Source organism: Herpailurus yagouaroundi, unplaced genomic scaffold, assembly GCF_014898765.1.
Source record: "Herpailurus yagouaroundi ecotype Mexico unplaced genomic scaffold, PumYag 77, whole genome shotgun sequence".
NCBI classification, from domain to species: Eukaryota; Metazoa; Chordata; class Mammalia; order Carnivora; family Felidae; genus Herpailurus; species Herpailurus yagouaroundi.
In genome coordinates this window covers 59,087,327-59,113,267 of record NW_024412388.1, presented here as the reverse complement: position 1 = coordinate 59,113,267, position 25,941 = coordinate 59,087,327, and the positions used below count along the sequence as shown (strand labels likewise).

Genomic DNA, 25,941 nt, shown 5'->3' with positions numbered 1-25,941 from the left:
CCACTCTTTAGTTGTCTGGTGTAAGTCAAGAACCTTGAAAAGACCTTACTTTTTTCTTTTCTCTCCCCAACATCCAGTGCCTTTCCAAGCTCTGCAGAATTCATACATCCTTTTCTTTTTGTGTCCACTATTACTGTCTTATATTAGTCCCATAATCTCTTACCTGGCTGATTGCAGTGGTCTCCTAATCAGTCTTTCTGCTTCTAGCTTACCCCTCAGTTTATCTGCTTCACGATATTTCTAATAAGCAAGTCTGATCTTGTATTATATACCATCCACTCCTCCTGCTTACAATGCTTCCGTGTTTTCTACAGCCTTCAGAATCAGGTCTCAGCTCCTTAGGGTGATAGACAAACCTCTCCTTCTAACCTCTTTAGCACCATTTGCTGTCCTCTGCTTCAAGGAATTTTCCAGGAATTCCAAACTTATTGTAGGCCCTCCTAAACATTATGTTATTTCATATTTTCCTTCCTTGAAAAGCTGTCATCTAGAGTGGTCTCCCCATCATGTTTCCCACATGGAAAACTCCAATTTAATCCCCCCAAACTCAGTTTCATGTCACTTCCTCTCATTGAGCCTTTCCTGGACCCTCCCTTTTTGATAGATAACCACTTTCTTCTTTGGGCTACTTCCTGGACCATGTGTGTACGTATATTATGATGTCGTTTTGTGACCATCTGTTTACCTGTCTGTGTTCCTTGCTTCAGGCTGAAGCAGCAGTACAGCAGGGTAATTAAGAAACTGGAACTGAATCCTAGCTCTGCCACTTATCAGAGTGAATTTAGTCTTGTGAAGTTGTTTTCAGGTTAATGTGCCTCAAGTGCTTTGAACAGTGTCTGCCATAGAGTAAGTGTTATGCAAAAGTTTGCTTTAATTTTTTTTTTTAATTTTTAATTTTTATTTTTTTCAAGTGGCTGTCTGCCCAGTGTGGAGCCCAACATGGGGCTTGAACTCACAACCCTGAGGTCAAGACCTGAGTTGAGATAAAGATTGGACACTTAAGCCACTCAGACATCTGAGCCACCCAGACACCCCTGTTCTGATTTTTGCCCATGAAACTATGTCTTATTCATCTCCATTTTCCTAAAGTCTAACACAGTATATGGGACAAATGTTTGTTGAGAGAAGGAATGACAATCTTTGGTTCTTTCCTTTTCCGTGCTCAATTATCTAATGAATCCCTAAGTCCTGCTGGATTTTCCTTTACAATGTCTTCTGCATTTAATTTTCTTTCTGTAGTTACTATCAACATTCTTTCATTTATTCAACAGAAAGTTATCAGTAATCAACAGTTTAAAAGGCACCACTCTGCTGAGAATACTGCTTTGAACAAGACAAAGTCCCTCTGCTATGGAGTCCCTCTGCTTACATTCTAGCAGATGGTACAGACGCTAAATAATAGTACATTAATTATTTGATTGTAAGTGTGATATGTATCTTACCTAGTGTTGAAGGTCAGAAAGTTTCCCTCAGAGAGGAAATTTCACTGATATATGAAAACCTAGGAGTAAATAGCTTAAGCATAAGGTGGTAGCAGCTGTGGTAGAGAGCATCCAGGCAAAAGAAACATCCTGTGGAAATCCCTGAGCCAGGAAGAAATTTGACACACATAGATTTTGAGTTCCTTGTCTGGATTATTACTACAAATGCTACCTGATCTCTGTACAAGATGACCTTCCATACAGTTCTAGAATTACACTTTCTATCATGTTGATTCCCTGCTCAGAAAACTTCCATGATTCTCTGTTGCCTCCTGAATGACATATTAATTCCCCAGTTGTTTCTCATGACCCAGTGCAATATGGGCTCTAGTAATGGTCCAGTTTTTTCTCTCATAAGTCATCTACATTTATATTCAGCAATAACCATCATGAACTATTTGATAATCCTGCACATTCCTTATTTTTTGTTACTTTCCCACATTTATCCATGTTGTTATAGTCACTAAAATGCCTTTCTTTTCTATTCCTATCCATGCTTTTATTTCTACAAAACAATATTTACTTGTTCTTTGTGTGACATGCTTTGGTATTTTCTATTCTAGTCTATTTTATTCTATTTCAGTTTTTAAAACAATCAAGTAGTAACCTACCAAAGTGATTTCACAACCCACTAATGGATCTTAACCCACAGTTGAAAACTGCCCTAAATAGACTTTAAGATTTTTCCATGATTCTTGAATGAGGTTGGCTTTAGTAGATTCTAAGTTTTCTTCCAGCAGTAGAATCCTCTAACTCAGTTACATCTTGAATTTTGGGCACCTGTATTCTCTCAAGACGGCATGGTAAAATTCTGCATGAACACATGATGAATGGGGGAGCTAATCATACAGAGCCAAGGAACCCTGAAGATACTTGGCAGTGCATCTTAATTTGTAGGACATGTCACACTTTGCTTTTCCAATACTGGCAATGTTCTGAACTGAAATTGCTAATTGTATTGAGCTGTTCCAAATCATATACTGGGCAAAGATGAACATGGAGGAGAATTTCCAGTTGTAACTGAGAAAACAAACAAACAAACAAACAAAAGCCACCATTAGCAAGTAAATCCATGGCAATTAGATGCAACTGTAGTTCATATTATGTACTAAATATACTTTTGTGGATAGACTGCTCTATAACTGCCCAAGGGGAATACTTGAAGCTTTTGTAATAACCACTCCTCAAAGAATCTGTTTTTCTTTTTTTTTTTTTTTAATTTTTTTTAACGTTTATTTATTTTTGAGACAGAGAGAGACAGAGCATGAACAGGGGAGGGGCAGAGAGAGGGAGACATAGAATCTGAAACAGGCTCCAGACTCTGAGCTGTCAGCACAGAGCCTGACGCGGGGCTCGAACTCACGGACCGTGAGATCATGACCTGAGCTGAAGTCGGACGCCCAACCGACCGAGCCACCCAGGGGCCCCATATTTGAAAAATCTGTTTTTCAAAATCATTTTTATATCATGTTAACTTTCAGTAGACAATTTCAGTTTTTCAGTATCTCTTCTACTGTAGATTTTGCAATGTCAACACCTGGATCAACCTGTCATCTTGTTAATGTTCTTCAAATCTTTGTCTCCAGCCCAGAGTACATTTGTGTTTCATTTTTTCTATATATCCTACTGCCAACTGGATGTGGCTATAATAATGACCCCCAAACACCCCAAATTCATCAATCTAAAATTGAATTCATTATCATCACCCTAAATCACACCCCTCCATCCCCCGCATCTTACTTTGATTAGAGAATGACAAACCATCTTTCCACTTAAGCGAGAGATCAGTGGCATCAGGCTTGACTTCTTCTTCAACTAACTTGCCATAATTCTTCCTGATGTTGCATCCTATATGCTTCTTAAATCTATCTACTTCTCTCCAACCTTCCTGCCTCTACTGATATTCAAGTCTCCCAAATGGTCCTCCTGCCATCTTTCCTAACATATTTCACAAAGTGGCCATTGTCACATGTCATTCTCTAGCTGGAAACCATTCAGTTAACTATTAATTCCATTTAGGAAAGAGTCTAATGGAAAGTACCTAAAATTGCTTGCAAAGCCCCCCTGAACTGTCCTCTACCAACTGTTCTTGTCTTGTTTTCATTCTCCTTTTCTCTTCCTTCTCTATATCTCTCTGTCCATTCTTATTCTACCCACCAATTACTTTTAAAAAGTTCTTTATGTTTCAGATACTTTTTTTGGGGGGGGGGTCTGCAACACTCCTTTTTTACTAGAGAGCTATTATTACTCTTCCCTCAAGCCACATCTTAGATATCCCATAGAAAACATTCCTGGAGTTTTCTAAGTCCAGGCTTTGGGGTCCTCCTGTCCTCCCTTAGTTCCCTATTGCTCACCATTATGCTATATTGAAATAACCTGTTCACTTCAGTCCAACATTGTGATCACAGAAATTATTCAACATCATATCTCTATTGCCTAGTACATAACAGGTGTATGATTAATATTTCTAGAATGAACAAATATCTTCTGATTTACTCTCTGTCAAGTGGTAAAGAGACTCTCCTTTGGGAGGGCCCTATGGTGTCAGCCATGCAGGTAACTTGGGAGATAAGTTTATGCAACCCTGGGATAAAGTATTGGAAAACTATTTTGATTGTAAATGATGACTTAAGTCATGACTTAGGTCATGATCTTTAAACAGTATCAGTAGCATACCTTACTTAAAGAAATGTCCATATATTTTATGTGTCTAAATTTAAAAACTCAGGAATGGGTAAAAAGGGGAGGGTTATTTTTGGCTCCATAAAATCCCAGTATTTCAGGTAATCTCTTTTCTCTTTCAAAAATTTTTTTAATTATTTATTTATTTTTTTTTTTTTTTAAGAAAGAAAGAGAGAGCAGGGGAGGGGCAGAGAGAGGAGGAGACACAGAATCTGAAGCAGGTTCCAGGCTCTGAGCTGTCAGCACAGAGCCTGACACGGAGCTCAAACACACAAGTGGTGAGATTATGACCTGAGCTGAAGTCAGATGCTCAAACAACTGAGCCACCCAGGTTCCCTCAGGTAATCTCTTTTCTTAGACAACTAAATTTTACTCCTTACCAGATTCATAATTCTCAGATCAATGGGGCTTTCACCAGTTTCATTCACTTATTCTCATTCATCTATTTCTCACTGATAGAATATCTACTAAGTTCCAGATACTGAAAATACTAAATGAGTGAGATTTCATCCCTTCCCTTAAGATCCCATCTATTCAGAGCTGGGAGGAAGGAGGGAGGAAACAGACATGGAAGCTGTTATAATATAGATGCCCTCCAAGCTCATGCAAACTTGAACTTAGCCAAAGAATTCCACTGAGGCATTAAAAAAAATGTTAAGGATGAGAAAGTTTTGCTTTATGTAGGAAAAAAAACCAAAATAAGTTTTATGAGTGGTAACTCTTCTGAGAGGAGAACATACTGCAAAGAGCAGATACCATAAGGGGAAGATATTTTTGCTTATGGAACTGGAAAGATTCTCATTGCATTAGTTCACATTTAGTCAATGCCATTTGAGTTTGTTACCCTTTTATTGAATTCCATTCATAACTGAAACACAAATAGTCTGACAAAGTCTAGACATTTTTTCAAAGACGTATAGGCAAAATATAGCCAATGTGATGAGAGTTTGTGCTTAGTTACGGGTGGTCAACACTTACATCTTTTGACAATTATTAAAATGTAAATGTCAATGGTGAGGCTGCTAATGCTGATACCAGAAGAGTGGGAAAGTATGCTAAAGGATTTTTGCAAAATTAAGAAAAATTTGAAATTAGCAAAACATTTCTGAACAGAATGATTCGGCAATTTTCACAAGCTAAGCATTCTTCAAAATACATTTCTGGGGCTCTTAGATAAATATTTAGAGCCTCGTTGAATCTCTTGCTATTTCTTTAACACACTTTGCTGTATGACATCTTATACCTTTTCTGTTCTTTCTGATTGGCACAGCCTTCAGCCCCTTAGATGCCTGTTATACTCAAATCTCATCTCTTCTGTGGAGCACCACAGCAGAATCAATAGAAATCTCTCAGGCTGAATTAATTCCTCCCCACTCATTTTGTGCCCACAGCATTTTGTGATTTGCCTTCCAAATTGCCCTTATTACATTATATTATCCTTGTTGGTAGATGTTTCTTGGTTTCCTAACAGACTGGGAGCTACTCATTAATTCCTCAGCCACAGGACCCAACAGTGTCTGATATACATTAAAGCTTCCATCTAGACAGGTTGATGGCTGGATCATTCTAATATTTTTCTCCATCTCTTCTGTGTCACTGTAATATCAAGTTTCTCCAGTTTGGGCTAACTTCATGATGAATGTTATTAAAAATTTTGAATCTGGGGTGCTTGGGTGGCTCAGTCAGTTAAGCATCTGCCTTTGGCTCAAGTCATGATCTAATGGTTTGTGGGTTCTCTGTGGGCTCTCTGCTGTCAGTGCAGAGCCCGCTTCAGATCTTCTGTCTCCCTCTCTCTCTGCTCCTCCCCTGCTCACATGTGCTCTCACTCTCTCTCTCTCTCAATAAATAAATAAATATTTAAAAAATTTTAAGTTCAGATCTCACAATTAAGATATAATGTTTTTTGTTTTGTTTTGTTTTGTTTTTTTACTTTGACACAAATTTATCTTGGAAAAAGCAAGGGATTGTAGTTTTAAAACCCATCCCTGTCATTGACAGATTATGTGGTTTGGGACAATCAATTTTCTTGCCTTGGACATTACTAAATTATCTCTATATTCCCCATCTTCTCTAATTCTATGAACCTATATCCTTTTCTGAATTCACACAAAATTAATCGTCTAGATCACACAATTGTGTATTTAATTAACAGTTTTTAACAGTTTTTATTGACCTTGACCTTGTTTCTTTGCTTTGCTTTTCCTTAAAAACACATAACCAAATTGAAGTTCTTTATCGTTTACTATAATGTTGTTAGGACCCTGAAAGTCAGATGTACGTTCAATTCTTGACTATGTCACTTACAAAACTAACTTTATATTATAGGTGAGTTTAACAAGACCAAGCCTCAGTTTCTTCCTGTGTGAAATGAGAATAATAATACTAGTGCAGATTGTATAGTGATGCAGAAGTCTTAATAACACATACATGTTCACTGATGAGTTAATCACTAGCTTCTATTTTCTCCCATTACGTATAATGTTTTATCTGTTTCTTGCTGATTGCCAGATATTGTAAAATCTAATGCCAATATAATGCCAAGTAAATACAGTGCCAAGTGCAATTGCAAATCTTGTCACAGACGCAAAGCTTCACGAAATCAATTAAAATAAAGTCACATAATTTCTAAACACACATGTAAAGCCATTGACAAATAAATTGAGGAAAAGAAACTAATAAAAATATAACAGACTAGGCTTCTTAAAGATACTGAATGGAATATGGGAATAAATAGGTAAGTCTCTCTAGTATTTATCATAAAAAGTGACCATATTCATGATCATGCTCTAAAAAGTTTTAAAAGGACATTTTTATTGTGATTCATTTTTTTTTAATGCTCAAACTTAATTATTTAGTTTCTTTGCTTTTCTAAGAAGTAACTTATGGAGGCAATGAGCAAGAGGATGAAATTCAGCATGAGAATAGGGAATCTCACCCCGCAGGTGTCTTGGGGCAGACCAGGGACAGCAGCCAAGACCACATGGTCTCATTTCTGCCTCAGGTCAGCCCTGGTGGTGCTGCTTATCAGCGACAAGAGAAGCAAAGGAGAATAACATAAAGACTGCTCATCCGACTGTATGTTTGACATCTAGTAATTTCTTTAAAATTTCAACCTGGGGCGCCTGGGTGGCTCAGCCGGTTAAGCGTCCGACTTCAGCCAGGTCACGATCTCGCGGTCCGTGAGTTTGAGCCCCGCCTCGGGCTCTGGGCTGATGGCTCGGAGCCTGGAGCCTGCTTCCGATTCTGTGTCTCCCTCTCTCTCTGCCCTTCCCCCATTCATGCTCTGTCTCTCTCTGTCTCAAAAATAAATAAACGTTAAAAAAAATTTAAAATTTCAACCTAAGCAACTCTATTCAAATATGAAAAATAAACTAATAATTTCAAAACTCCAGTAGCAGTTTAGTAAACATTAATTTCACTTGTTTCTATAACATTTTACAATAAAAAAGGTGATTTCATTACTTTTTTTGTTCTATTAGTAACTGTGAAAAAACAAAAACAGGTATTATTTCACTTTTACTCCTGAAAAAGCAAAAGTTGGCAACGTCCACTTAAACAGTCAGAGATAGGACACAGGCTCCCTGACTCCAGGACATAATGGTAAAGATGTCCTATGATGTCCCTTCTCTTTCCCCAGTAATACTAAAGTCTTTACACTGTAGTTCTAATTCTCATTACAATCTTTTCAAGGTAGATTTTGTTGACCCCAAATATAGGTAAGAAATCTGAGATTCAAAAAGATTAAATAAACTTACCCAAAGTCACTGGTAAACCTAGCTTCCTACCTCCACATCCTCACTATTTTTCACCCCTTTCTTTGCTGAAGTTCAGTGTTGAATGTATTTATTAACAATAGAAGAACTATAGAGCGTGCCCCTGGACTAGGGTATGGTGTCATGCCTCTTTGGGACTCAGTTTACCTGTCAAAAGGAGGGAGGGTAGGGGGGAGGAGGTGAATTTACCAGTGAAAATGGTGGACTTACCCAGAGTGGTAATTTTCCATGGTGGGGAAGATCAATCAGTGCCTCCTCGATCTCTCCAAATTCTGGCTGAGAGACAGTTCACCCAATTCGGGGGTCTGCATAATAATGGGGTTCAGGGATACCTGAATAAAGAGATTCCCATGCAGGTCAGACCTGTGGCAGTGGGGTTGCTTCTTGTTTTGTAAGCCATGTTTAAAACTAGTATGTGGTTAAACACTGAAACAACCAAGAAGCACATTGAAAAGTGAGTCTCACACTCCCTGACTCCCCTCCTCATGAGCAACCCTTGAATATCCTTCAAAAGGCTGATCTTGCCCAAAGCTGTCTCCCAGAGCGTTCAACTTAAATCTCAAGCCACGCTGAGTAGGGTGCTTTAGATACATTGCTTATTTGTAGCTAGATGGAGCACCGTAGTAAATCACCCCTTTTTACAGATGAGGAAATCTAAGCCCAGAATGGGGGAAAAATAATAGAGAACTATACCCACAGAGAAGAGGCTTTAAAGAATAATAGAATTTTAGAAAGTCTGTCAGGGAAAAAAAGTGATTATTTTAAACCTTTCGGTCTATTCAGTTGTAATTACTGGTACATTTGAGACATAAAATTTAAAAATGATACATTTATTTTACCTTTGTGCTCTTTTTCTATATACTTTCTAAAGGTGATACTAAAGAGCAATGAAATGACCAAAACCATGTTGCACCAAAAAAAAAAAAAAAAAAAAAAAAAGAAAGAAAGAAAGAAACCCAAAAAAGAATCTGTAATTCGTATAAATCTCTAGACTAAACAGCTCAGGTCACTGCCTCCATCACCCCATTTAGCCAACTGAGATGTGAACTATAAAGAGATTCAATAAACTCCTAAGGTCACAGAATTTAAAGTCTGCTATGAAAATATACCAGCTATTCTTGCACCATTCACTGTTTTTGATGGCTATCTTTAATCTATGCATATTATAGTACAAATATAAAATCTCATTTAATAAAGCAATAAAGAGAATACATCAGCTGAAACTATGGTCAGTAAACTGTAGATTGAATTTATGCGTTGCAAGTGACCATTTACTTCTACTTACAGTACCTCAAGTCATGGATTATTTGGAAAGGGTTTTTCATATGGGTGATATAAATTACATAAATGAGACAAAGATGATGAACATATGCACTTTTAGGTTATATTAAAGTTGTAGCAAAACAGATGTTTTCTGTCAGCTGAAGTCTAAAAATAACCTATATGGAAATTTTGGAGTTAAATCTGCTGGCTTCATAAGGAGATTTTGACATCTTTTTTTTTCCTTTTTAAAATAGAAAATTTAATGCTATCAACTATTAAGCAAGACAGAAGAAGAAAACATAGTTTTCTTTCACGCCACATTCTTAGAAGTATTTTTATAACTTACTATAATTATTTTAGAATACAAAATTTTAAACGTTTCAGATGCGTTTCAGGACCAAAAGTCTCTCATTAGAAGGTGATGCATTTGTTCGTTAAAATTGTAAAGCTGAAAGGCGTCTTTCTTGGAAATGCTGAATTGCCGTCTAAACTAAATAATAATAACCGTAAGACAGGTTTTGTGTTCTCTCTTTTATTTCACACATTCGTATTAAGATTAGCAAATGTAGAAAGCAAGTTATAAATGCGGGCACCAACATACAAGTGGCCTTGAAAAGGAAAGCTGTTCCCAGGGAAAAGAAACCATTAGGATTATTCAAAAGCAAATGAATTCTCAATATATTTTCACATTTGACAATGAACATCTATTGTGTCAATCATCACTGTGTTGTCACAGAGACATGACAGACACAGCAAAAGAAAATGTCCCATATTACCCTTCAACCCCACATGAATCTCAAAATCCACTAATTCCATCTCCTATCCATTTCAGTCCCCATGTCCTTAGCTCCTTTCCTCACCTCACTAAAATTCTCTGCGGGAGCGCCTGGCTGGCTCAGTCAGCAGAGCATGCAACTCTTGATCTTGGGGTTGTGAGTTTGAGCCCTACCTTGGGTGCAGAGATTACTTAAAAATAAAATCTTAAGGGGCGCCTGGGTGGCGCAGTCGGTTAAGCGTCCGACTTCAGCCAGGTCACGATCTCGCAGTCCATGAGTTCGAGCCCCGCGTCGGGGTCTGGGCTGATGGCTCAGAGCCTGGAGCCTGTTTCCGATTCTGTGTCTCCCTCTCTCTCTGCTCCTCCCCCGTTCATGCTCTGTCTCTCTCTGTCCCAAAAATAAATAAACGTTGAAAAAAAAATTAAAAAAAAAAAAATAAAATCTTAAAATAAATAAATAAATAAATAAATAAATAAATAAATAAATAAATAAAATTCTCTGGTCAGTCATTATAATCACCTCCTTGCATATGTTCTTGAGGACTTCTTTTCCATAGCTGGTTCTGTTCCATACTTACCAGAACTAGAGGGGTTGCAGGTTACAAAGATGTAAACATTTGTCAAAAATTATCAAGTTGTACATTTAAGAGTTACCCATTTTGTTGCATGAAATTTTACCTTTAAAAACTTTATTTATTTTTTTTTTAAATTTATATATGAAATTTATTGTCAAATTGGTTTCCATACAACACCCAGTGCTCATCCCAAAAGGTGCCCTCCTCAATACCCATCACCCACCATCTCCTCCCTCCCACCCGCCATCAACCCTCAGTTTGCTCTCAGTTCTCAACAGTCTCTTATGCTTTGGCTCTCTCCCACTCTAACCTCTTTTTTTTTTTTTTCCTTCCCCTCCCCCATGGGTTCCTGTTAAGTTTCTCAGGATCCACATAAGAGTGAAACCATATGGTATCTGTCTTTCTCTGTATGGCTTATTTCACTTAGCATCACACTCTCCAGTTCCATCCACGTTGCTACAAAAGGCCATATTTCATTTTTTCTCATTGCCACATAGTATTCCATAGTGTATATAAACCACAATTTCTTTATCCATTCATCAGTTGATGGACATTTAGGCTCTTTCCATAATTTGGCTATTGTTGAGAGTGCTGCTATGACCATTGGGGTACAAGTGCCCCTATGCATCAGTACTCCTGTGTCCCTTGGATAAATTCCTAGCAGTGCTATTGCTGGGTCATAGGGTAGGTCTATTTTTAATTTTCTGAGGAACCTCCACACTGCTTTCCAGAGCGGCTGCACCAATTTGCATTCCCACCAACAGTGCAAGAGGGTTCCCGTTTCTCCACATCCTCTCCAGCATCTGTAGTCTCCTGATTTGTTCATTTTGGCCACTCTGACTGGCGTGAGGTGATACCTGAGTGTGGTTTTGATTTGTATTTCCCTGATAAGGAGCGACGCTGAACATCTTTTCATGTGCCTGTTGGCCATCCGGATGTCTTCTTTAGAGAAGTGTCTATTCATGTTTTCTGCCCATTTCTTCACTGGGTTATTTGCTTTTCGGGTGTGGAGTTTGGTGAGCTCTTTGTAGATTTTGGATACTAGCCCTTTGTCCGATATGTCATTTGCAAATATCTTTTCCCATTCCGTTGGTTGCCTTTTAGTTTTGTTGGTTGTTTCCTTTGCTGTGCAGAAGCTTTTTATCTTCATAAGGTCCCAGTCATTCACTTTTGCTTTTAATTCCTTTGCCTTTGGGGATGCGTCGAGTAAGAGATTGCTACGGCTGAGGTCAGAGAGGTCTTTTCCTGCTTTCTCCTCTAGGGTTTTGATGGTTTCCTGTCTCACATTCAGGTCCTTGATCCATTTTGAGTTTATTTTTGTGAATGGTGTGAGAAAGTGGTCTAGTTTCATTCTTCTGCATGTTGCTGTCCAGTTCTCCCAGCACCATTTGTTAAAGAGACTGTCTTTTTTCCATTGGATGTTCTTTCCTGCTTTGTCAAAGATGAGTTGGCCATACGTTTGTGGGTCTAGTTCTGGGGTTTCTATTCTATTCCATTGGTCTATGTGTCTGTTTTTGTGCCAATACCATGCTGTCTTGATGATGACAGCTTTGTAGTAGAGGCTAAAGTCTGGGATTGTGATGCCTCCTGCTTTGGTCTTCTTCTTCAAAATGACTTTGGCTATTCGGGGCCTTTTGTGGTTCCATATGAATTTTAGGATTGCTTGTTCTAGTTTCGAGAAGAATGCTGGTGCAATTTTGATTGGGATTGCATTGAATGTGTAGATAGCTTTGGGTAGTATTGACATTTTGACAATATTTATTCTTCCAATCCATGAGCAGGGAATGTCTTTCCATTTCTTTAAATCTTCTTCAATGACCTTCATAAGCTTTCTATAGTTTTCAGCATACAGATCCTTTACATCTTTGGTTAGATTTATTCCTAGGTATTTTATGCTTCTTGGTGCAATTGTGAATGGGATCAGTTTCCTTATTTGTCTTTCTGTTGCTTCATTGTTAGTGTATAAGAATGCAACTGATTTCTGTACATTGATTTTGTATCCTGCAACTTTGCTGAATTCATGTATCAGTTCTAGCAGACTTTTGGTGGAGTCTGTCGGATTTTCCATGTATAATATCATATCATCTGCAAAAAGCGAAAGCTTGACTTCATCTTTGCCAATTTTGATGGCTTTGATTTCCTTTTGTTGTCTGATTGCTGATGCTAGAACTTCCAGCACTATGTTAAACAACAGCGGGGAGAGTGGGCATCCCTGTCGTGTTCCTGATCTCAGGGAAAAAGCTCTCAGTTTTTCCCCGTTGAGGATGATGTTAGCTGTGGGCTTTTCATAAATGGCTTTTATGATCTTTAAGTATGTTCCTTCTATCCCGACTTTCTCAAGGGTTTTTATTAAGAAAGGGTGCTGGATTTTGTCAAAGGCCTTTTCTGCATCGATTGACAGGATCATATGGTTCTTCTCTTTTTTTTTGTTAATGTGATGTATCACGTTGATTGATTTGCGAATGTTGAACCAGCCCTGCATCCCAGGAATGAATCCCACTTGATCATGGTGAATAATTCTTTTTATATGCCGTTGAATTCGATTTGCTAGTATCTTATTGAGAATTTTTGCATCCATATTCATCAGGGATATTGGCCTGTAGTTCTCTTTTTTTACTGGGTCTCTGTCTGGTTTAGGAATCAAAGTAATACTGGCTTCATAGAATGAGTCTGGAAGTTTTCCTTCCCTTTCTATTTCTTGGAATAGCTTGAGAAGGATAGGTATTATCTCTGCTTTAAACGTCTGGTAGAACTCCCCTGGGAAGCCATCTGGTCCTGGACTCTTATTTGTTGGGAGATTTTTGATAACCGATTCAATTTCTTCGCTGGTGATGGGTCTGTTCAAGCTTTCTATTTCCTCCTGATTGAGTTTTGGAAGAGTGTGGGTGTTCAGGAATTTGTCCATTTCTTCCAGGTTGTCCAATTTGTTGGCATATAATTTTTCATAGTATTCCCTGATAATTGTTTGTATCTCTGAGGGATTGGTTGTAATAATTCCATTTTCATTCATGATTTTATCTATTTGGGTCATCTCCCTTTTCTTTTTGAGAAGCCTGGCTAGAGGTTTGTCAATTTTGTTTATTTTTTCAAAAAACCAACTCTTGGTTTCGTTGATCTGCTCTACAGTTTTTTTAGATTCTATATTGTTTATTTCTGCTCTGATCTTTATTATTTCTCTTCTTCTGCTGGGTTTAGGCTGCCTTTGCTGTTCTGCTTCTATTTCCTTTAGGTGTGCTGTTAGATTTTGTATTTGGGACTTTTCTTGTTTCTTGAGATAGGCCTGGATTGCAATGTATTTTCCTCTCAGGACTGCATTCGCTGTGTCCCAAAGCGTTTGGATTGTTGTATTTTCATTTTCGTTTGTTTCCATATATTTTTTAATTTCTTCTCGAATTGCCTGGTTGACCCACTCATTCGTTAGTAGGGTGTTCTTTAACCTCCATGCTTTGGGAGGTTTTCCAGACTTTTTTCTGTGGTTGATTTCAAGCTTCATAGCATTGTGGTCTGAAAGTATGCATGGTATGATTTCAATTCTTGTAAACTTATGAAGGGCTGTTTTGTGACCCCGTATAGGATCTATCTTGGAGAATGTTCCATGTGCACTCGAGAAGAAAGTATATTCTGTTGCTTTGGGATGCAGAGTTCTAAATATATCTGTCAAGTCCATCTGATCCAATGTCTCATTCAGGGCCCTTGTTTCTTTATTGACCGTGTGTCTAGATGATCTATCCATTTCTGTAAGTGGGGTGTTAAAGTCCCCTGCAATTACCACATTCTTATCAATAAGGTTGCTTGTGTTTATGAGTAATTGTTTTATATATTTGGGCGCTCCGGTATTCGGCGCATAGACATTTATAATTGTTAGCTCTTCCTGATGGATAAACCCTGTCACTATTATATAATGTCCTTCTTCATCTCTTGTTACAGCCTTTAATTTAAAGTCTAGTTTGTCTGATAGAAGTATGGCTACTCCAGCTTTCTTTTGGCTTCCAGTAGCATGATAAATAGTTCTCCATCCCCTCACTCTCAATCGAAAGGTGTCCTCAGGTCTAAAATGAGTCTCTTGTAGACAGCAAATAGATGGGTCTTGTTTTTTTATCCATTCTGATACCCTATGTCTTTTGGTTGGTGCATTTAATCCATTTACATTCAGTGTTATTATAGAAAGATATGGGTTTAGAGTCATTGTGATGTCTGTATGTTTTATGCTTGTAGTGATGTCTCTGATACTTTGTCTCACAGGGTCCCCCTTAGGATCTCTTGGAGGGCTGGTTTAGTGGTGACAAATTCCTTCAGTTTTTGTTTGTTTGGGAAGACCTTTATCTCTCCTTCTATTCTAAATGACAGGCTTGCTGGATAAAGGATTCTCGGCTGCATATTTTTTCTGTCTAGCACACTGAAAATCTCGTGCCAACTCTTTCTGGCCTGCCAAGTTTCAAAAGAGAGATCAGTCACGAGTCTTATAGGTCTCCCTTTATATGTGAGGGCATGTTTACCCCTTGCTGCTTTCAGAATTTTCTCTTTATCCTTGTATTTTGCCAGTTTCACTATGATATGTCGTGCAGAAGATCGATTCAAGTTACGTCTGAAGGGAGTTCTCTGTGCCTCTTGGATTTCAATGCCTTTTTCCTTCCCCACTTCAGGGAATTTCTCAGCTATTATTTCTTCAAGTACCCCTTCAGCACCTTTCCCTCTCTCTTCCTCCTCTGGGATACCAATGATGCGTATATTATTTCTTTTTAGTGTATCACTTAGTTCTCTAATTTTCCCCTCATACTCCTGGATTTTTTTATCTCTCTTTTTCTCAGCTTCCTCTTTTTCCATAACTTTATCTTCTAGTTCACCTATTCTCTCCTCTGCCTCTTCAATCCGAGCCGTGGTGGTTTCCATTTTGTTATGCATTTCGTTTAAAGCGTTTTTCAGCTCCTCGTGACTGTTCCTTAGTCCCTTGATCTCTGTAGCAAGAGATTCTCTGCTGTCAGCTATACTGTTTTCAAGCCCAGCGATTAATTTTATGACTATTATTCTAAATTCACCTTCTGTTATATTATTTAAATCCTTTTTGATCAGCTCATTAGCTGTTGTTATTTCCTGGAGATTCTTCTGAGGGGAATTCTTCCGCTTGGTCATTTTGGATAGTCCCTGGCGTGGTGAGGACCTGCAGGGCACTTCCCCTGTGCTGTGGTGTCTAACTGGAGTTGGTGGGCGGAGCCGCAGTCAGACCTGATGTCTGCCCCCAGCCCACCGCTGGGGCCACAGTCAGACTGGTGCGTGCCTTCTCTTCCCCTCTCCTAGGGGCGGGATTCACTGTGGGGTGGGGTGGCCCCTCTGGGCTACTTGCACACTGCCAGGCTTGTGATGCTGGGGATCTGGCGTCTTAGCTGGGGTGGGTAGGCAAGGTGCACAGGGGCAGGAGGGGCAGGCTTAGCTTGCTTCTCCTTAGGTGATCCACTTCAGGAGGGGCCCTGTGGCAGCAGGAGGGAGTCAGATCCGCTGCCGGAGGTTTGGCTCCGCAGAAGCGCAGAGTTGGGTGTTTGCGTGGAGCGAGCAAGTTCCCTGGCAGGAACTGGTTCTCTTTGGGATTTTGGCTGGGGGATGGGCGGGGAAGATGGCGCTGGCGAGCGCCTTTGTTCCCCACCAAACTGAGCTCTGTCGTCTGGGGGCTCAGCAGCTTTCCTTCCCTTTGTCCTCCAGCCTTCCCGCTTTCTGAGCAGAGCTGTTAACTTATGACCTCCCAGCCGCTAAGTCGCGCTTGCTGTCGGAACACAGTCCGTCAGGCCCCTCCGCTTTTTGCAAGCCAGACTCGGGGGCTCTGCTTGTCCGGCGAGCCGCCCCTCCGCCCCGGCTCCCTCCCGCCAGTCCGTGGAGCGCGCACCGCCTCGCCGCCCTTCCTACCCTCTTCCGTGGGCCTCTCGTCTGCGCTTGGCTCCGGCGACTCCGTTCTGCTAATCCTCTGGCGGTTTTCTGGGTTATTTAGGCAGGTGTAGGTGGAATCTAAGTGATCAGCAGGACGCGCGGTGAGCCCAGCGTCCTCCTACGCCGCCATCTTCCCTCCAAATCCTACCTTTAAAAACTTTAAACAAATATTGAACCTCAGTTAGTAGTTTGGCTTTTTGCAATACTATGGGTTAGCAATATTAAAACTTGCTTAAACATATGAGTAATGGGACTAGTATTTTAGAGGGAAGCTATATATGTGGAAAGAAGAAACATTTGTATTGAATTGAAATAGAAAGTCTTAATATAAACTCATGATTTTTAATATCTACATACGTAGCCAAACACATTTAGAAGTGATTATAGATATAACCATATATGTGTATGTACAGGTACATGTACTAGATATGTCCACTGAGATTATCTAAAAGTTATGACAGCATTAGCAATGAGCATACCTAATGCCTATGTCTTGATTTCTACTTATCATTTGCATTAAAAGAAACTAGACTTCTTAAAGAAAAAAAAAAAATGATTCCAGGTCTGTGTCAGAGGGAAAAATACAGTTATAAAGTATATTATTGGGAAAATTGATAACATTTGAATATAGGCTATGAATTTGATAACAGTGTTTATCAATATCAATTTTCCTGATTTTGTTAATTGTACTATAGTTATGTAAGAGAATGTCCTTGTTTTTAGAAAATATTCCCTGAACTATTTAGTGGTAAGGGGTCACAAATGTCTCCAGTTTACTGTCAAATAGTTCAGAGAAAAATCATCTATCTATCTATCTATCTACCCATCATCTATCTTTCTATCACCTATTGAGAGAATGCAAATGATAAAAACAATTGGGAGAAAAAGTAAGTAATTGGTTAATGTAAATAAAAATATTCCTTGTTCTTTTCACTTTGCCGTAAGTTTGAAATCATATCAAAACAAAAGTTTAAACAATATCTTCAATGGCTTCTTGTGTCAGTCAGTATAAGACTTAGTTTCAAAAATGGCCAAAAAGTGTCCACATTGTCATGTGTACCTTCATTGCTTCTCTGATGCCGTCTTTTCCATCAATTTCTCTTTCAATGCTTTATCCTCAGATGTCCTTGTAACATATCCATCTTACAAGATGTCCTTGTTACATCCCTCATGTCCTTTAAGTCTGTGCAAAAATCTCACCTTCTCAATTGGACCTTCTTCTTTTCCATTACATCCTGCCTTACCCCCAACCTTCACACTCTTGATCTTCTTCACCCTGTTTTACTTTTTCTCTTCCATGACACCTATTAACTTTCTAACAACCATATGACTTATATGTCTTATTTCTGTCCTTTTGCCATTCTCTAGAATGTGAGTTCCCCAGACAAGAATTTTGTCTGCTGCCTTTTCTGGTATATCCTAAGACCTGGGACAGTACAAGTCACTCGATAAATATTTGTTGAATGGAAGAATTATTACTATCACATTGTCAGATTACCTCTGGGAAATATTTACTCTTTTGAATATTAATATTTAAGGATATTTTTTCTTTATAGTTCTTAGCTCACTGTAGTTAGTGTCTATTAGGTATTAATATCTGTCATCATGTTAAAGCAGTATAGTTTCAGCTATTTCTAAAGCATATATCTAACTTAATTGGAATAATTTAAGGAGTTTAGAGAAAGTACTTAAGAAAGCCATCTGAGCTTCACAAGGAGGCAGTAAAATGCTCTGGCTCCTTCTTTTTATCATCTGTTCCTCAGCTTTGAAGGTTTGGAAATAAGCTGGCTCACACTAATCAAAACTCATGAGATACTGGTGAGCATACCAGTTTAAAGAATTCTAGCGAGAAATAAAATTTCTACAGATATCAGATATTTGAATCTTCTACTCAGCTTATTTTTCTTAAGAACTTGACCTGCAGTTCAACAGATAAGTACAAAGTTACTTTTGTAGAATCAGTAAAAAAGGAATGAATTAGATTATGCTATCCCAGTGAATACATTTTTCTGTCTAAGGACAGAGCATCTAGGAATATAGTATTGGAAAATCCACTCCTCTGTACAGGGCATTTTCTCACTTCATGATGTTGAAAAGGATAGTATTATAACTGTGTTTGGAACACTCCCCCTTTTGAAGTTTCATGTTAATAATCGGTTCACACATTTCTTCCTTTAGTCATTTTAGTACACACCTAAGCCACAGTCAAGCCCTATTGCTATTGGTTTCCAAAGGAAATCACATTGTTCTTTGAAGATGATACGCTGAATTCATTAGTTTAGCTTTTAGAGGTGGTATGAGGTGATTCCTCCACTGTAACTCATGTCTCTATTGTCTTCAATTAGATAACAAAGAAAATGTTTAATAAAAGCTTTTTAATGCTTAATCAAATTAAAAAATTCCTGAACAAAGTTAGGCTTCATGAAGTTCTAAAATCTCACTAGGTCACTGGTTCTGGACCACAATACAGTAAAAGCACTTCTTCCTATTCCTTCCCCTAAGTGCAGGTAAAAGTCCTGGACATGATATATAAAACAAACATAAGAAGACTGTGAAGGTATAGAGAAGACTGACCAACTATGAACCTTGGAACCCAGGAAAGACCAAGATGGCCTTCCTTTTTGATTCCTATATCCTGGACTGGGTACTGGAAAAACCATACCTGGAAAAGCCGATGGGAACTGACAAAAAAGAGCCCTCATAAAATCTAGTTCTTCCTGGCAAAGGACAAAGAAAGGAACAGCTTAACAAGATGAAAAATTTTTAAATAATAACTGCCCTACTGCAGAAGTGCACCATGGAACAAAATGCAGCTCTAGCCCCATCACTGTGAGCAAAAGCTGAGTGGGGATCCTAGACTTCTACCCTTGCCGGGCTGTAGTAGAGGCCTGCAGTGTGATGTCAGAGAAGCCAAGCGGGGAGATGGGACTCCCACCCTCATCCAGTGGTAGCAATCCTCTCCCAACAGTGTCAGTGGAAGTCAGCCAGGATCCTGGGCTTCTGTCCCCACCTGGCAGTAATAATGCACCCTCCCATCTCCGCAGAAGTGATACAAGAGGAAGCCAGTTGGGGAACTTTCACTACCAGCCAGCAGGAAAACAATTTCCTTCTTGCAGTGTCAGTAGAAAATATTAATACTTTTCTGACGTGGATCTCAATCTATGCAGAGGAAGTATTTAAGATAATTATATTACAAGTGAAAAGCAGTAAAGTAACCCAAAGGGAGGCAAAATTTCCACATTTGATTCTGAAAGTAGTAGACCTTTGTGGTGATGGAAGAATTCTGTATCTTGATTACAGTGCCGGCCACAGGAATCTATATACATGTGATAAAATGACATGGAACCATATACAACATTGTACCAATATAAATTTCCTGTTTTGACATCGTACTATAGTTAATGCAAGATGTAACCATTGGGAGAAAGTACATGAGGGTACCCAAGGACTTTTCATTAGTGCAGCTTTTTGTAAATCTGTAATTATTTCAAAATAAATAGTAAATAATAAAATTTTAAGAGATCTTTAATAGGGCATATTTGGAAACTTCTCCTAACCATGCAAAAACATAAGAAACATATAATAAAGAGTTGGTATAAAATTATTAGAGCAGATTTCCTCAGTAATTGGTTGAGGGGGGGAGATTCATAGTTATTTATGACCTATTTGTTTCAGGGAATGCAATTTTGTTTTGATGTTGATATTATTATCAATTTCTGCTTTTTCTTTTTAAATTTGAGTATAGTTGACACACAATATTATATTGGTTTCGGGTGTATGATTAGTGATTCGACAAGTTTTATACATTATGTTATGTTCACAACTGTAGCTACCTATCTGTCCCATGACATTGCTGTTACAAAATCATTCAACTTCTTTTTATGTAGTTAATAATAACACTGTATAAAAGCTCATGAGTCATCTTGTCTGGTCATTAATATAACTGACAAGTTTTTAGCATTTCCTAAAGAAGAGATGATTTGGGGTGCCTGGGTGGCTCAGTTGGTTAAGCATCCGACTTCGGCTCAGGTCGTGATCTCACGGTTCGTGGGTTCGAGCCCCGCATCGGGCTCTGTGCTGACAGCTCAGAGCCTGGAGCCCGCTTCAGATTCTGTGTCTCCCTCTCTCTCTGCTCCTCCCCCACTCAGGTTCTGTTTCTCTGTCTCTCAAAACTAAATAAACATTTAAAAAATTAAAAAAAAAAAAGAAAATAAAAGATGATTGATTATCTTCAGCTATCAGGGAATAGCAGCAGATACCTGGAAGCCTGCAAGGATGTTTTGTTTTGTTTTGTTTTGCTTTTTTCCTCCTTCAAGAAAGTGAAAAAAAAAATAGAAAGGAGTCTCTGGATCTATTAGTGGCACAAGTAGATAGCAGCATCAAACTGTGATAGCGAAACACATCCGGACCTCATTGCCCATGTGTGTCTGATTTTTTATCTACAGTGAAAATCCTTCCTTTTCTTCCAACCTATAGAAAACACTTTCTAAGTTTCTTCAAAGCCCAGATCACTTTTCTGGGAATTGATCCCATCATCCTCCTAACAGTCCCATTTGAACTATGTGATCTTCTCCACTGGTCACAATTGATTAGACTAGTATAGGAAAGGAAATCCTATACTAATTTGGAATTGGGACACACAGACTCAAATTGAATAAACTTAAGGTCCAATGTTGCCAGTTTTCTATAGTCATTACTGCTTCTGAATCATGAAATATTCCAAACCCAGGAAAAAACCTACCCAATTTCTTCCTACTGTAAGTTAACAGATATTAATGTACTACCATATTTCTCTCAAATTTTTTTTTACTAAAAAACTTGCGAACATTTGGATATAGAATTAAAGTTAAAAAGGCTAGTACAAGATGTACCAACCACCAAGATATAAAAATAACCAAATTTTTGTCACATTCATTTGTTTATTTATGTTTTAATTATGGTAAAGACACATAACACAAAATTTACCATGTTAACCATTTTTAAGTGTGCAATTCAGTATTGTTAACTATATTCACATTGTTATGGAATGGGTCTCTAGGACTTTTTCATCTTGCAAAACTGAAACTCTATGCCCTTTGAACTATTTTTCATTCCCCCGTCCCCCAGCCCCTGGCAACCACAATTCAACTTTCTGTTACTATGAATTTGACTACTATAGATACCACACAGGAGTGGAACTATTCACCAATTGTCTTTGTGACTGGTTTATTTCGCTTAGCATAATGTCTTCAAGGTTCATCCTTGTTGTAGCACGTGACAAGATTTCATTATTTTTTCACACTAAAAATATTACAGTGTATATATTTTCCACAACTTCTTTTTACATTCACCAATTGATAGACATTTGGGTTACTTCCACTTCTGGGCTATTGTGACTACTGCTTCAATGAACTTGGGTGTGCAAATATCTCTCTGAGATTCTTTGAATTCTTTTGGATATATATACAGAAGTGGGACCACTGGATCACATGGTAATTGTAGTTTTATGTTTTGAGGAATCTCTATACTGTTTCCCACAGTGGCTGCACCATTTTACATTCTCATTCACAGAATGCAAGGCTTCTATTATCTTCACATTCTCACCAACACTAGTTATTTTCTGGTTTTTTTGATAGTGGCCATCTTAATAGGTGTGAGGTGATCTTGCATTGGGATTTTAACTTTCATTTCTTTAATGATTTCTTTAGATGTGCATTTCTTCATATGCTTGTTGGCCACTTGTATATCTTTTTTGGAGAAATGTCCATTCAAGTTTTTTGCTCATGTTTAAATTGGGCTGCCTTTTGTTGCCATTGAGTTGTAGGGGTCCTTTACGTATTCTGGATATAACTCCATATATAATATTTGCAAATATTTTCTCTCATCTGAAGATTGCCTTTCACTCTGCTGACTATTTTCTTTGATGTGTAGAAGTTTTGAAATTTCATGTAGTCTCATTTGTCTGTTTTTACTTCTGTACTTTTGGTGTCATACCAAAAAACCATTGCCAAATTTAATGTCATGAAACTTTCCCCCTATGTTTTCTTCTAAGGTCTTATGTCTCACATTCAGGCCTTTAATCCATTTTGAGTTAATTTTTGGTAAATGGTATAAGATAAGGATCCAACTTCATTCTTTTGAATGTGAATATCCAGTTCTCCCAATACCAATTGTTGAAGAGACTGTTCTTTTCTCCATTGTGTAGTCTTAACACTTTTGTTGAAGTCATTTGACCATATGCAAAAGGTTTTATTTCTGGGCTCTCTATTCTATGCCATTAATCTATATGTCTGTTTTTATGCCAGTACCACACTGTTTTAATTAATGTAGCTTTGTATAACTTAATGTTTTTTTTTAAAAAAACTGTTCACGGGGCGCCTGGGTGGCTCAGTCGGTTAAGCGTCAGACTTCAGCTCAGGTCACGATCTCGCGGTCCGTGAGTTCGAGCCCCGCGTCGGGCTCTGGGCTGATGGCTCAGAGCCTGGAGCCTGCTTCCGATTCTGTGTCTCCCTCTCTCTCTGCCTCTCCCCCCTTCATGCTCTGTCTCTCTCTGTCCCAAAAATAAATAAACGTTGAAAAAAAAATTAAAAAAAAAACTGTTCACAATTTTCCTTCTTTATATATTTTACAGCAAATATCAGACCACATAATTTTACCCCCATGTGATTCAATATAAATCTCTAAAAATTGTGGACATTTTCTTTTCAGAAAGTGTTATCATTACTTAATAAAATTGGCAATGTTACTTTGTTATCATCCCATACCTAGTCCAAAATCAAATTAGGAATTGTCTGGAAAATGTGTCCATTGATTTATTTGAATCAGGATCCAAACAAGGTCCCCACTTTAATTTGATTACATCTTGTAAGTCTCTTTTGATTCACAGAAGTCCTACCCTTCCTCCTTTTCCCCTCAGGCATTGATTTATCAAAACTGGATTAGTTGTCCTATAGAATGCCTTACATTCTGGATTGTTTACATCCTTGTTCTGTCACTTAACTTGTAAATGGAAGTTAACTGGTGGCTTAATTGTATGATCATTTAACTATACATTGAAATTCACTCAGAACTTTGATTTTTTTTTTTTTTTCATATCTATATGCAGTTTTCTTAATTCACTTGCAAACTGGAGATTCTGGGGACTTTTCCTAGTTTCACTGGTTATTCTCAGATGTCTTCCCATGTTTCCACCCAGAATATGTAGGTCTTCTTCCCTTAGTAATGAATGTTTGTTGGCAAATTTTTTGAACCCTGAGTTGGAGTTCAACCAGTGGAGTACACCGGCTGTCCCCATTCATTTCTCACTATTCCTGCCACCCAGCTGTGTCCTTATTCTGCTACTGTAGGTAATTTATCACTTGTGTTCACAATCTGAAGTTTTTGGAAATATCTTGACTTCTAGTTTATACAGATGTTGTCAATGGATTTCTCATTTGTTATCCTAATTCATTTGTTTATTTTTCAGGAGGAATTTTTTGGAGATTAAAAATCAACCTTGCGGCCAAGATCACATCACTGGAAGTTTCTCAACTTTCTTTTTGTTAAGGAAAGAAAATATCACAGAAAAACCACACCTCCCAACCAATTCTTTTTCATTTTTTCCCCTATGCCCACCCCTAAAGGTAACCCCATCCAGAAGTTCCCATGCATGGTTTTTTCTCACTTTTACTACATGTGTATGTATCCATTAAATTTGTATCCTACTGTTCTGTGAGTTTAGAATATTTACATATATGTTATCATATTATATGTATGATTTGCTACTTGGTTTTCTTCACTCATAATTGTATTTCTTGAAATTTATCCATATTGAAACATGAAGCTCTAGATCATTAATTTTAACTGCTGTAGAGTATTCCATAGTTTGAAGAAAGCATAATTTGTCAGTTCCCTGACAAGAAAAAATTATTCTATTTCACTATAATAAGTAGCAGTACGAAAGAAAGAAAGAAAGAAAGAAAGAAAAGAAAGGAAAAAAGAAAAAAGAAAAGAAAGAAAAAAAAACAGTGAACATGTTAGCTTGTGCCTATCAGCATGAGTTTCTCTAAGATAAATATTTAGGAGTGGAAGTGTTGGGTCAAAGGGCATTTGCCTCTTCTTATGTTCATATGTATAAGACTTTCCTCCATGTGTATCTATACTGAAATCTGTGATGTTTTCACTTCTTACATCCTTGTAGATGTGAAATGGTATCTCATTGTTAATTTATTTTACATTTTCCTGATTGAAATGTGAGGTTGAGAATCTTTCTTATTGATGATTTGGTTTTCTTCTGTGACTGGCCTGTTTATGAAATTTCTCCTGGTTTACATGTCAATTTCTTAATGATTTTCGAGGGTCTTAAAAATATCTTCTAGATAATAACCCTTTTTTGGCATTTATTAATACAATGGATTTTCTTAGTGTCTTCTGTAAATCTTCTGTGTGTCTCTCTCTCACCCTCTCTTGTTTTTTCAATTTCTATCTCTGCCTCTACCAGTGTCTCTATTCCAACAACTCTTTCTCTCTCTATAGCCCAGACTTTGTCCATGAAAACATCTTGGGAAACAGGCAGCATACCAGTCTTTTCATTTTCCCAAATCTTTCTCAAAACCACGACCACCACTTACATTTCTTTCTGGAACGTCCTTTCTCTCTGAAGCATTGACACTCAGTAACCAGATATTAAGAACAGAAGAATTCTACCTTTATGGACAACCTATTTGTCAGTTATAATCATGTTCTGTATATTAGTTTAAGTTCAACTGGTGTTTTTCCTTTTTATAGCATTTCTCTTATTACACTTTTCCTTATTCTGGATCTTTCCTATTCCCTATCTTTATCAGGATTTTGCAAGTCTGGTGAGTGCAATAAACAAAATGTTAATTGTGTGGTGGGTGAGGATATGGATAATAAGAAAAAGAAAAATAAATTCAAATTCCTTTATAAACACAAACCATGCATTGAATAAGAATTTGATGTTATGGCAAAATAAAAGTTGAGGTGATAATGTCAATTTATTTAAATGGGTAGATGTCAAAGTCAAAATGATTTGAAAAAAAAAGAAAAGTTTCTAGAACATACCAGGTTATATTATCACATTGTCTCCACACACACACAAAAATGGTGTTAATGCGCAAATGCCTCTCGAAGATTATGTAAGTTTGTGAGTCTGAAGTAATGCTATTTTGAATATTAACATCTAGTTAATATAACTTCTTAAAGTGAAATATATGGAGTAAAGGTTTGCTTTGCTTTGTTTTCCTTTTTTTATCTTTCTCTTTGGCTTTTCTTTAGCATAGACTAGAGAAATAAAGGCACCTGTAAACGCTTAGAGTTATTTATTTGGATTCCAATTTAAACTTTCCATTATTTTTATTTTTATTTTTATTTTTAAACACAGGCATTTGTTTGGTTTCATGAGAAAGCCCTCAGTTTTGTTCTCTTCTTACCAAAGTTCTTAAAATGGAAGTATTATTTTAACATTTGATAATAATAGACCAAAGAGGGTGATAACA

The 25,941-nt window shown here is 37.7% G+C and overlaps 1 protein-coding gene and 1 long non-coding RNA gene across 6 annotated transcripts in view; one reads left to right on the top strand and one right to left on the bottom strand.

Annotated features, from left to right (window-relative positions):
• The window catches only part of PTGER3 (prostaglandin E receptor 3), a 201,234-nt gene extending 177,068 nt beyond the window's left edge, over positions 1 to 24,166 (top strand). For 2 of the 5 annotated variants that reach the window (XM_040470633.1, XM_040470628.1), the window contains one exon: positions 23,910 to 24,015. Coding sequence is in view for 2 of the 5 variants with exons in the window: in XM_040470627.1 (XP_040326561.1) it covers positions 23,910 to 24,135 (226 nt within the window). In the remaining 3 variants the exon portion in view is untranslated. Of the gene's footprint in view, positions 1 to 18,967; positions 20,376 to 23,909 lie in introns of those variants that run through there. The other 3 variants (XM_040470627.1, XM_040470632.1, XM_040470630.1) reach the window with 3 other exon arrangements.
• LOC121027311 (uncharacterized) overlaps positions 7,622 to 25,941 on the bottom strand; it is a 211,178-nt gene continuing 192,858 nt past the window's right edge. The window contains exon 4 of the long non-coding RNA XR_005788659.1: positions 7,622 to 8,268. This is a non-coding gene — a long non-coding RNA (uncharacterized LOC121027311). The remainder of the gene's footprint in view (positions 8,269 to 25,941) is intronic.